Source organism: Eumetopias jubatus, unplaced genomic scaffold (genome assembly GCF_037043125.1).
Source record: "Eumetopias jubatus isolate StellerSeaLion01/CBP00866 unplaced genomic scaffold, mEumJub1_p1.0 scaffold_9, whole genome shotgun sequence".
In the NCBI taxonomy this organism is placed as follows: domain Eukaryota; kingdom Metazoa; phylum Chordata; class Mammalia; order Carnivora; family Otariidae; genus Eumetopias; species Eumetopias jubatus.
In genome coordinates, this window is record NW_028274815.1 from 16268462 (window position 1) to 16280973 (window position 12512).

At 35.7% G+C, this 12512-nt stretch overlaps 1 protein-coding gene across 5 annotated transcripts in view; it reads right to left on the reverse strand.

Moving 5' to 3' along the window:
• The window catches only part of PUM2 (pumilio RNA binding family member 2), a 102655-nt gene that overhangs the window by 11991 nt on the left and 78152 nt on the right, over positions 1-12512 (reverse strand). For all 5 annotated transcript variants that reach the window (XM_028099652.2, XM_028099650.2, XM_028099654.2 and 2 more), the window contains 2 exons: positions 2022-2289; positions 941-1070 (listed from right to left, as the gene is read on the reverse strand). In XM_028099652.2, the coding sequence (XP_027955453.1) occupies positions 941-1070; positions 2022-2289 (398 nt within the window). The remainder of the gene's footprint in view (positions 1-940; positions 1071-2021; positions 2290-12512) is intronic.

Consider the following 12512-nt stretch of genomic DNA (forward strand, 5'->3'; position numbering starts at 1 on the left):
ACCTGGCAAGCCCCAATCTACTTTATGTCCCTATCAATTTGCCTATTCTAGGTTATTTCATATAAGTGAAACTCTATGGTGTTTGTCCTTTTACATTTGGCTTATTTTACTTAGCTTCATCCATGTTGTAGCATGTTAACAGAAATTCATTCCTTGTGGTTGAATAATATTCTATTGTATGCATATATCACATTTTGTTTATCCATTCATCTGCTGGACCTTTGGGTTATTTCTATCTTTTGGTTATTGTGAATAATGCTGAAACAGACACTAGTGTTTGGAGTCCCTGTTTTCAATTATTTTGGGTGTATATATAGAAGTGGAATTGCTGGGTTGTATGATAATTTTATGTTTATTTTTTAAGGAACTGCCAAATTGTTTTTCACAACAGCTACACCATTTTACATTCCTACGAACAATGTATGCTTATCAGTTTAATGTATGAGGCTTCCAATTTCTCCACATTCCCACCAACATTGGTTATTTTCCTTTATTTTTTCATTACAGCCATGCTAGTAGATATAAAGTAGAATCTCACTGTGGTTTTGATCTGCATTTCCCTAATGACTAAGGTAGTTGAGGATGTGCAAATATTTTCTCCCAAGCTCGTTCATATATATATATATGTGTGTGTGTGTGTGTATATATATATATATATTTTAAATTTTATCTATTTCAGAGAGGGAGCACAAGCAGGGGGAGGGGCAGAGGGAGAAGCAGACTCCCCACTGAGCAGGGAGTCCAAGGCGGGGCTCAATCCCAGGACCCTGAGACCATGACCCGAGCTAAAGGTAGACGGATGCTCAATGGATTGAGCCATCCAGGCACCTCCCAAGCTCATATATTTTTATATTAAAATGACTCTTACCAACTTTCTGGATTTTTCTAAGCATTAAAAACATATAGTTGGATAGACGTACAAACATGTATGTGTGCTTACCTCAAAAAATTTCTGTATAACATAGTTTCCAAAAACATCTGTCATTAATTGATAGGCTGCTTGTAGAATTTCATTAAATACCATCTGTCGCTCAGCTGGAGTAGCTCTCTCTAGTTTTTGTTGAATGAATCTATGTAGAAAAATTTTACATGCCATGACAGCACACTGGAAACACGCTTCTGTAAAAATCTGACTTGAGATTTACATGCCCCCACATATATACACATAAAATTATTTCCAGAAATAGTACTAATGCATTTAGTACTGTGAACAGCCAATTTAAAGCAAAGAAGACAAAAGTTATGAAGCATTTCTTTATAACACCTTAATTAATTTTTCCCTGTAGAACACCTTAATTTGAAATAACTACTAGTTAGGCAAAAAGTCTGGACATAAAGAGGTTTAACACTTAAGTTAGTTCTGGTTGCATTATAATCAATGAAGAAAAATTAGATTTTATTGGTTATTCACATATATTTTCATAGTATTACTAAATAATATCTAAGTTTAGAGCATAATAAAAGAAGCTCTTACAAATAAATTCTTAGCCACTGTGAGTGATACAAGGTTGATTTGCTACTCTTAAGAATTTTCAAACATAGGGAGATAAAACTATAAAAGGAAAAAACAATTCAAATTTAATGTATGTGTTACAAGTGAAATGTTTCAACTTAACCCACATCACATCAAATACAAATCTATAAAGGAACACAAAAGCATTTAACTTTCTAATATTTTTTTTTAGACAAAGTCTACATCAGGGACACTTAAGTCCACAAATGTAATTCAGCGCAGTTTTAAAAGGAAAATTAAAGTCAATTAATGTAATAAAAATAAGCCAGTAAAAAGGCACTGCTATATATTTGTTATACAAATATTCTCATTATAGAAAACTGGGAAACCATAAATAATTTAAAAACCTGTATTTTTATCATTTGTCCTAATATCAAAGAAAAAATCCGTATCGGGTATTTATTTTTTAAAAACTTCCAACTTCCATGCAGATTAAATGACCCCAGTCAAGAAAAATTTATGCTCTTACAAGGCAGTAATTTTCAAAGCAAAAATGATAATCACCTACCTAGAACCATGCTGGTCTTGAGAAAACTCAACTATGTGTCCAATCAAGTCTCTAAGTTGAAGGTTTGGGAAACGGTTGTTCCTGAAATCTTCCAATAATCTACTTCGGCCAGAAGGCATAATATCAGACCTATTATACCGAAGCCGAGAAGGAGGAAAGAGCTGGCTGCTGGAGCTAAATAGACTGGAAGTGCTTGAAGCACTTCGGTATTTTGCTTCTGCTCCAGGTGCTGCAGAGATATATCGACCACTACCATTTGTCAGGCCTCCTACAACAAAGCAGCTGTGGTCAGCAAATATTTTTGACAAGGCCATTCCTCAAATAAGAGTTTACTTAAACTAAAAATTCAACCAAGAAATATTCATTCCACTAACCACTAATTCCTATATGTTATAAAAGGAAATTAAAATTGGAAGAGAAATCTCACACATTTACTTAATGTGTGTATGGCTACAGGATCTGGGGGGAAAAGACTAGAAAACATGAGAAAAATCAACCTGTATTTGTTCTTGGCAGTTTAATTTGAATCATAATGATAACATCTAATGTCGTATGTTCTTATAAGCTTAGTTTAAAACACAATTATAGCAAGTAACGTCATACATACTAGGATCAACACCAGAACACTAAAGCCACCAACAAAATTTCCAGTTTATTAACAAGATTACAAATAGCTATCAAACTCAGATTTTAAGTCACTGAAATAGAGTTGGGCTGAAATTTACCTGCTGTGTTAATGGAACACTGAGGGTTAAATCGGTCCTCTTTTGTTGGACTATATAAAAAAATGCATTAAGTCGTATAAACCTCTAGGTAAAGAAAACCTCCCCCCCCTTTTTTTAAAGTAAACTCTATGCACAAGGTGGGGCTTGAAACAAAACCCTGATATCAAGAGCTGAATGCTCTACTGACTGAGCCAGCCAGAGCCCCAAAAAACCTTCTTAAAGAAGTTAACACACTGATTAATTTTTGAAGTTAAAAAAAAAAAACCCAGTTAACTAATAAATCCAAATTACATATTATTTTAAAAATTGTAAAGGAATATTCTCCATAAAATACTATTATTTTACCATGAAGAGATAGAAATAAACATTTATTTTTCCTAGAACTTTAATCTTGATCATTTGAAACAAATAAAAAACCTCTTTAGCTTATATTCCATTCCAAACAAAAAATTAAAGGGTAGTCAATAGAAACAAAAAATACAAGCAGGAAATTGCTACTACAAATAACCATTTAAAAGTACTTGACAGTGTCCTTTTAAAAAAGAAAAATGTATAGAAAACCATAAAGCGCAGATTTAGTAGCTCAAATAAAGTCTACCATCAGCTTTATGCTACTATATACCATCTCAATGTAGAGTAGTGCTATATATACAATCGAGACCACAAGGCAGAGATGATGCCAAGGACACACTGTCAGTGCAAAGTTGCCAAGTTATACAGAGGCATTTAAAGGCAAAAAGAGTTATAAGGACAAGGAGCAGTAAGAGAGTTATAATCCTGAACAGTGAATTCCATTAGAACATTCCTCCTTTACTTACAGTCCCCATTGCTCTAGCTTTTTATTGTTGTTGTTGAATTTCCCACCATCCAGATTATACATATTATAATTTATATGACTTTCCAGTCCCCTTTCCAATGTTAAGAGCCACAAAATTACATCCACCTACCTACATGCTAGATACATGGCACCTAAAACAATGCCTGACAGACAGTGGGTACACAATAATATTCTTGGGATTTTACGTAACATTAACTGCCCAAGGTCCAGTTCTGTACTTTCTTAAAAGTGTGTAATTTAACATTTTTATACACCAAAACCACTAACATCAAATTCTCACATTCATTCAAGGTCTATGTAACTATCTCAGTGTTGATGTATAAAAAAATCTAAAGAGTGAAAGAATTCAGTGTTTTAATACTGTCTTGATTTCAATACTCTTTTTTTAGGGGGAGGGATGGGGGGGAGAGAGAATCTTAAGCAGGCTCCACGGCTAGTGCAGAGCCCAACAAGGGGCTTGATCCCACCACCCAGAGATCGTGACCTCAGCCGACTGATTTCCTCAATACTCTTAACCCTCTAGCTCCTACTATTATTTCTATTTATACAGTTCCATGAATATACAGTGCCATGATCTGTTCACTAGCCCATCCGAATCTCTAACAATTCTTCTTTTTCTAGGGTAGGGGTGCTCTGCTTATCATTCCAATCTGTTTTTACAAAGAAAAATTATAATGTCCCATTCAAAGGCCACTTTGATGGTGTCACTTTGCATTAAAGTATCCTGCTAAAGTGCATTCTCTAAAATCTTCAGCCTAATTTTCAAGTCATTATGCTGAACCTATTTCCCAAATTTTCTAGTAGAACCCTAATTTAACTGTTCACTTATTATTATCTCTGTACCACTGCTAATCATTACCTCAAACATAAGGCCCAATCCTACATACTTACCCCCAGGTATGACTATGCCAATTGCTACTTCTAATATCCACAGCAATTTCTCCCATGTCTAGATATTCTTTGATTATATTCTATCAGCTCCCTAATACCAAACTCCTGATACACTCTTTGACAACTTAAAAAGTCTAATAATGCTAAACTGTCTAGAGTTTAAAAAAACCTTAGAATTTCAGTTCTGGAAGCCTTAATTAGTATTTGTATTTACAAAATTGAAAAAAATTCACTCAGGGTAGGATACCTTTCTTTCCTTACAAATTAAATAAGCATTTAAAACCCAATTCATAATATACATTAAACACTTTAAATCTAGCTATCTAAACAATCAAAGCCTGCCACCCAAAACCTATTTTGGGATTGAGGGACATTTTACAAAACTGGCCTATAATCTTCAAAAAATGTTGAAGTCATAAAGGACTGAGAAATAGTGCAAGATTAAAGAAGAATAAAGAGCCATGACAAATGAGTGTCATATGTGAGCCCCCCTAATCAATCTCCTTCCCAATCCTTACTCTTTCCTTTTCCCCTCTGGCAAAGTTTGAATTGTGGTATTGTATCATTGTTAATTCCCTGACTTTGGTAATTGTGGTTACATAAAAGAACTCATTTTCAGAAAACATACATTGATATATTTATGGGTAAAGGACAATGTATCTGCAACTTCCTTTCCAAAGTATCAAGAAAAAAAAAACTAGATGTGAGTGGAAAGGATTAGGCAGAGAGAGGAGAGAAGAGAGGAAAAGAATGATAAAGTTAATGTGGTAAAATAACATTTGGAAAATATGGATAAAGGGTAGGCTGGAATGTTTTTCTATCAGTGTTACAGCTTTCCCATAAGTCTGAAATTATGCCAAAATTAATTAAAAACAAACATACAAGCAGGCTATCTATATTCATACCATTGCTAGTGGTAGTCTATAAGCAGATGTTTCTGCACCAAATGTGTTAAAGGGGTAACAGTCCTTCAATTCATCACTGACATCCCCCCTTATTACTTACCAATTCTTAATCACTACTTGGGTAAGAATGTTATTGGACATGGACATTTGTACTATAATCTCACAGATGAAGTCACTAGGATCCAAATGTGATATGCAAGCTAGTCAGCCAGTACTCTTGGCTAAAGTTTATGACACAACAGTGTGCTGCCACTTACATGCTATTTACGTAAGGATTTTTCAAGTTCATTCATAACAACTGAGTGAAGGCAAACACCATACAATTATCCTAGTAGAAATAATGATAAGTTTTCATTAATTTCCTTGAGAAGTCTGTTGTTTTAGAATCCTTCCTATTATTAATCAAAAATACAAGATTATAAAATACTAAGAAAAACACAGGAGAAGAAAAACAATGTAAAACTGGAACCACCACAAAATAAATAAACCTGACTAGTTTTTTCCTGATTTTCTACCTCCCGAGGATTTGGAAAGGCAGTTCCTCAACCTATCAGACCTGTGTAATCTTTTAAAAATACAGATTTCTGAGCCTTACTCAAGACCTACTGAATTACCCTCAGTGGAAAAATTTATTAAAAAAAAAAAATCTGAAGGTTATTCTGATAGAAGAGTTTGGAGGCTAATAAATATAATTCAACATAATTCAAGGTTTCATTTTATACCAGGTTGTCAACCACTATTTCAAATAAAAATGGTAATCCTAATAGATTTGGATCCCAAAAAGGGTACAACCATATATAGGCTACTAGACAGTGTCTGTTTCAGAAGACAAGGCTCTAGAAAGCTCAAGAAATGGTAAGCTGATAACCAAAGATGACCAGTTAGTTGGAGCAGGCAAAGAATCAGTGATATATAGAGTGGTAGAAAAAAAGCCTAAAATGAGGACAATCTATTTTATGACATTAATTTTAGTTACTTCTACCCCATAAACAGGTCAGCTTAGTACTTTTAGTTCCAATATTTTTTTCTATGATCACTTTTTAAAAGTATATGAACATTTAGAGTAGATGGTAACAACCATGAATAATTTGACTTATTGATAAATTTATATGCATATGTTGGACTTTGGTAGGAAAATGACTTTGGAGCAGTGCTTCTCAATATGCACATGAATCACTTTGGGGTATTGGTTACACATTCCTAACTTTAAAAATTTCTCAAAGGACAACACTGATCAGACCTTATTCCTGAGTTCTGGCATCTCATTTTAAATAGGGTTTATGTGTTCAATATAATGTTTCTTTGCCTACTTTAGAAAGTCCACTTAAAAACTTAATATTCATAACTGATACTATGCACTAGACCCTGAGGGTCCACGAGGGTCTTTTTAAAAGGCAGGAACCATTTAGTGAGTGTTCTTTCTTGGACACTGAGAATGTGAACTTTGCATAATAAAATGCTATTCGGTGTTGAAATTGTGCCTCCTGCAGTTTGTTGTTTGTTGTAAGCCACTCAGCTGGGGTAACTTGCCTTAACAGCCCTGGGAAACTAACACAGATTTTGGTACTCAGAGTGAAGTGCTACTATAAAAAAAAAATGCCTAAAAATGAAGTGACCTCGAAGTTGGGAAGAATGTGGAGGCGCTTAACAAAAAGGTGCCTTGAGGTTTGGTGGAAATGTGGATATTAAAGGCAATTCTGGTGAGGGCTCAGATAGATGTGAGGAACACTTATCAAAAGCTGCTACTGTCTTAGAGAGTACGTATGTTTGTCATGAACAATGTTGGTAGAAATATGAATACTAAAGATGCTCCAAGTGAGGTCTCAAGAAAATGAAAAACATGTTACTGGAAACAGGGAAACTAGACTGAAATGTGTTATGCTGGGTGGAAAACAGAAGTGGTATGGATACTAAGATTTCCAAGCAACATGTTAAAGGTATGCTCTGGTTTCTCCTAGATGCTTATGGTAAAATAAGAGAAAGACATAATTCGAAGAAGGAACTGTTCAGCCAAAGAAAACCAGCACTTGATCTGGAAAAAATCTTAGCTTATCAAGATAGAACACTGAGGGCACAGAGCCAACGGGTGTGGCTGGACAGTCTCTTGACATTAATGGGCAGCCCAACGATGTTTTTGAGAATTTCCTATCAACAGAAACACTGCCAGCCTGGTCTGAAATGTCAGAGATGGGACAAAATGAAGAATGACTGAGAGCAGAGCCAGAGATGCAGAGGCTAGCGGGGTGGGGCAGCAACAGATCTAGAGGACACAGCATCTAAGCCACAGATGATGATTCTCAGGCCTTGTAACAAACAGGATTTGCTCTGCTGGCTCTCAGACTTGCTTGGGACTGGTAATTCCTTCATTCCTTCCAATCTCTCCCTTTTGCAATGGGACTGTCTATACTATGCCCCTGTCCTACTATAGTATTTTTGGGTTCCGACTCTTGGGGATGTTGGTTTTGGGTGAATGTACTCTGCATGTGGGCCAAACATGAACTGGGGGAGCCAGAGGGCAGCCTAACTAGGTTGAATGGTCTCCCAAAAAAGTATGTTCAATTCTTAACTCCTGGTACCTGTGAATTTGATTTTACTTGGAAATAGCGTCTTTACAGATGTAACCAAGTTAAAGAGAGGTCATTCTGGATTAGGCTGGGCCCTTACCCAATGACTGGTATCCTTGTAAGAGGAAGAAAATCAGGACAGAGACACACAGGGAGAACGTCACATAATGAGGTAGGCGGAGATGAGAGTGATGCATCCAATAAGCCAAGGAATGCCAAGGTTGACCAGCAACCACCAGAAGCTAGGAAGAGGCAAAGAAGGACTGCCCTCTTTGGTCTTCAAAAGGACATGCCCCTGCTGTCACCTTGATTTGATTTCTACCCTTCAGAAGTGTGAGACAATAAATTTGTGTTTTAAGCCACCTAGTTGTAGTAGTTTGTTAAAGCAGTCCTAGAAAACTAATACATATGCTATCCTTCTTAACAACCCTATGGGACAAGGATATTATCTCCATTTTACGTGTCACACGATAGGCTTGGAGAAGCTAAATACCTTATTAGAGGATGCATAAATAATAATGAGACTGAGGGTTTTTTTTTTAAAACCATTATGTCTCAATAATTCACTTAAAGCTTTTAGTTATAACCAGCTATACCTCATCAAGAACATTTAACACCATATGATGTTCTTAAAATCTGGAATATGCTTCAAGTTATATGGGGAATAAATCACAAAGAATTTTTCTAATCATTATTAAATATGTATTTGCCATATAAAGACACAAAAATTTTACTGGAAAAAGATTGAGGCTTCAGTGAGTTTAAAAACCAATGTGTTTTGTTTTGTTTTTTAAGATTTTACTTATTTATTTTTTTAGAGAGCAAGCAATAGAGCAGGGGGAGGGGCAGTGGGAGAGGGAGAGAATCTCCAGGAGACTCCCTGCTGAACGCAGAGCCTGACTCTGGGCTCTGGGCTCGTTCTGGGCTCATTCCCACGACCCTGAGGTCACGACCTGAGACGAAACCAAGAGTCGGATGCTCACCAACTGAGCCACCCAGGTGACCCAAACACCAATGTTATTCTGGTTTAAAGCATAGCCTTCCACATAATATTTAACAGGTTAATATAAAAAGCAAAAAGCATGAACACGGCTGGTATACAACCTTAAAGTTGTACATCTTATGATAATTATGTACAGCAAACATCAGATGCAAACTACAAACCAAAATAACAATCTGTTGTTTCCATTTCTACTGCGTGAAATTGTTTTCTAAAAGCAATTAAGCAACCTTATCTTTTAGCCTCTAGTTAGGCGTAAAGGTTCTAAAAATATAAGAGGGAGACCATCATGACAAAAGATATTTGGATAAGCTTCCCTCATTCATCAAAGAGCATTTACAGACTTGAGTTATTAACACAAGAACTGTAGAATTCAGACTAGTATTACATTATTTCTATCACTAACTCACTTGCTAATTCCCATTATTCCAACAAAAAGGCTAGTTTTTGTTTGGTTTCCAAAATTGCCTGAACCTTAATCTTTAGTGAAAGCTACCTCTCTGCTGAAAATGAGGACACTTTAAAAACTGCCTATGAGCCCAAAATCCTAAGTAGTGGGGTAAACTTCACTGACTGCCTGATATAAACATGTGGGCAAAAGTATCTCCCTGCACATCTCAAATCACCCTCTCAGATCTGACTTGAATACCCCTCTTTGGTTAATACTTTTGGTGACAGTTAACAAACCATCAGGCTACATATAACATCTGCATTTCTTTTAATATATTCCTGTTGCGATTTCATGGCCAGCTGCTCTGAATAATTGGGGTAAACGAAAACTTTCTGATCCCACACAAACACAGGCACAATGATTTTCTCTCTTGATGGCATTGTTACACTGGTAGGAAGAGGGCTGAACTGGGAAGGTACTGTGAAAGATACATTTAACCCAGAAAAACCTAGACCTAAACTCATTTCCAAAAACCAAAAAGAAACTGAACAAACCCCCCCCCACAAAACACACACACACACAAAAAATTCCACAACTGTCATGAAACTTTTCAAAGTGCAGTATTCTGAAGAGTATGATCCTAACAAACTGATCAGAAAACACTGACTGAACAGCCAAATAATGCTTTAATGTAGAAATCCAAATAGAATGTAAAATAATTTTTAAACAAGAAAGTAGCCAATGTCGAAGAATAGATTTATCAATAAAATAAGGAAGAAATAAAACCCCTCAAATTCAATTACCCAAACTTCTGTTGCGATCTGAATACTCTTAAAGCTGTGGAGAAAGGCCTGGGCTTTCTTGCTTCTAATCTAAAATAAGCCCAGAAGTAACTCTAATAGAAGTTCAGTCTCTGGTAAATTTGGTACAAAAAAAAAAAAAACATGAAGGAAAGATGGTAATTTTAATGGAGAGATTCACTATGTTTTTATAAAATGGAACTGAAGTGCAATAAGAAAAGAGAATTACAATTATTAAAGTGCTGGTATACATGTCTACATTCAACACAACACTACAAACGCCATGATGGTGGGTAAGGCTGGTGCCTTTTTCCTTAAGGAAATATCTCTAGTCAAGCAGTCTGGCATGTACGTATTCTTTATTGGCTGAATGAATTAATATTAGCAAAACTTCTGATCAGACATAAAAATTCTAAAATGGAGGTCAATAAAACTACCCACAAAAGATTAACATAAAATACGGTTAGTCTCAATATAAATTAAGCTTATTCCTATTCTATTTAAAACATCACATAAAGATGACCCTATGTAATCAGTTTTAATTTATTTAAAAACTAGTTATAAAATGTTTTAAGAGCCTAAGGTAAAAATTATTTAATTTGGATTAAAGGTCAATTGTTAACAAGTGAAAAACCATAAAGCAGCCAATATACCAACCTTCAAACTCACTTTTCCCACCAACTCACAATAGGCTAACTTATATTTTACCATAATTTTATTAAAAATTCTAAACTTAGGGAATATTTATTGAGACAGATATTAGACAGAAATAAAAGCATTCTTTGAGAAGCAGTGTGACATCGTGGAATGAGCCAGACAGACTTGGGCTCAAGATTTTTGTTCTTTACTAACTTCTTGACTGTAAGCAAGTTATTTGAGAGTAACGGATGTGTGGGGGGGGGGGTATGTGTGTGTGTATAGTAAGAGGAGTCAAAGTTCACCTTTCTCTATCTGGGTATTTAACTGCTCCAGCTCCAGTCCAATTTACTAAAAAGACTGTCCTTCCCAAATATGCCAGAGTGGCATGGTGGGCACAATTCAGGTAACTAAATGACTAGGTTTATTTCTGGATCTGTTATTCTACTCCACTGGTTTACTTATCCTTGTGTCAATGTCACAAGTTTAGATACTGTAAGTTTACAATAAATTTTGATATTAACTGGTTCTTCAAGATCGTCTTGACTGTTCTCAGCTGTCTTTCCATTTACATTATTTAAATCAGCTTGTCAATTTCTTTAAAAAGCCTGAAAAATTCTTGAAACTGTTTTAAATCTACACATCAACCTGAAGAAAGGTGTTGTCTTTATAACACTGAATTTTTCAACCCCCAAACATGGTATGTTCATCTATTTATTTGTCTTCTTTAACTTTTTTTTTATAAAGATTTTATTTATTTATTTGATAGAGCACAAGCCGGGGGGGGGGGGCGGAGGGCAGAGGGAGGAGAAGCAGACTCCTTGCTGAGCGCAGAGACTGATGTGGGGCTCCATTCTAGGACCCTGAGATCATGATGACCTGAGCCAAAGAACAGATGCTTAACCAACTAGGCAACCCAGGTGCCCTGTCTTAACTTCTGTCAGTGTTTTAGAGTTTACAGTGTGAAAGATCTTGCCCTTCTTCCACTGGACCTATTCCTGGATACATTATAAGGAAACAATCACACATGAAGATATTCTCAATATGTTAGTCAATTTTCAATGTCACCCCATGAGACACACGCTGTTTTCATTTTCAAACATTATTTGGCTAAAGCTACAGATCTCTCCCCTGAAGTACATCTGCATATATTTTAAGAGCTCTATTTCTGATCCCATGTTTATTTAATGTACATTGGTTAGTATATAAACAAAACAATGATATAAATTCTAGGTGAAGTCTTGGCAGATTAAAAGAATTTTTAAGGCACATGAAGACTTACTTGCTATCTCAGTAAAAAGAAAAAGGTAGAGAAATTGAGTGGAGAGCTGAAATGCAAATGTGAAGGTAAGGCCAAAAAATAAAAACAGTAAGATGACAGTAAATAATGACATATAACGAGCAAAAGTTGAAAAAAGCTCCAATCTGCAAAATTCATATCAAGGGTGAAAAAGGCATTTAAAAACACATAAACAAAAAAATAAAAAAAAAAAAAGAACACGGACAAAAAGAAAATACTTTTTAATTTTCTCTCATCTATAAACTTTTATCCCTCAAAACCAACTTTTTAAAGATTTTTATTTATTTGACACAGAGAGAGCGCAAGCAGGGGGAGCAGCAGAGGGAGAGGCGGAAGCAGGCTCCTAAGGAGCAGGGAGCCCAATGCGGGGCTCAATCCCAGGACCCTCGGATCATGACCTGAGCAAAGGCAGATGCTTGACCGACTGAGCCACCCAGGTGC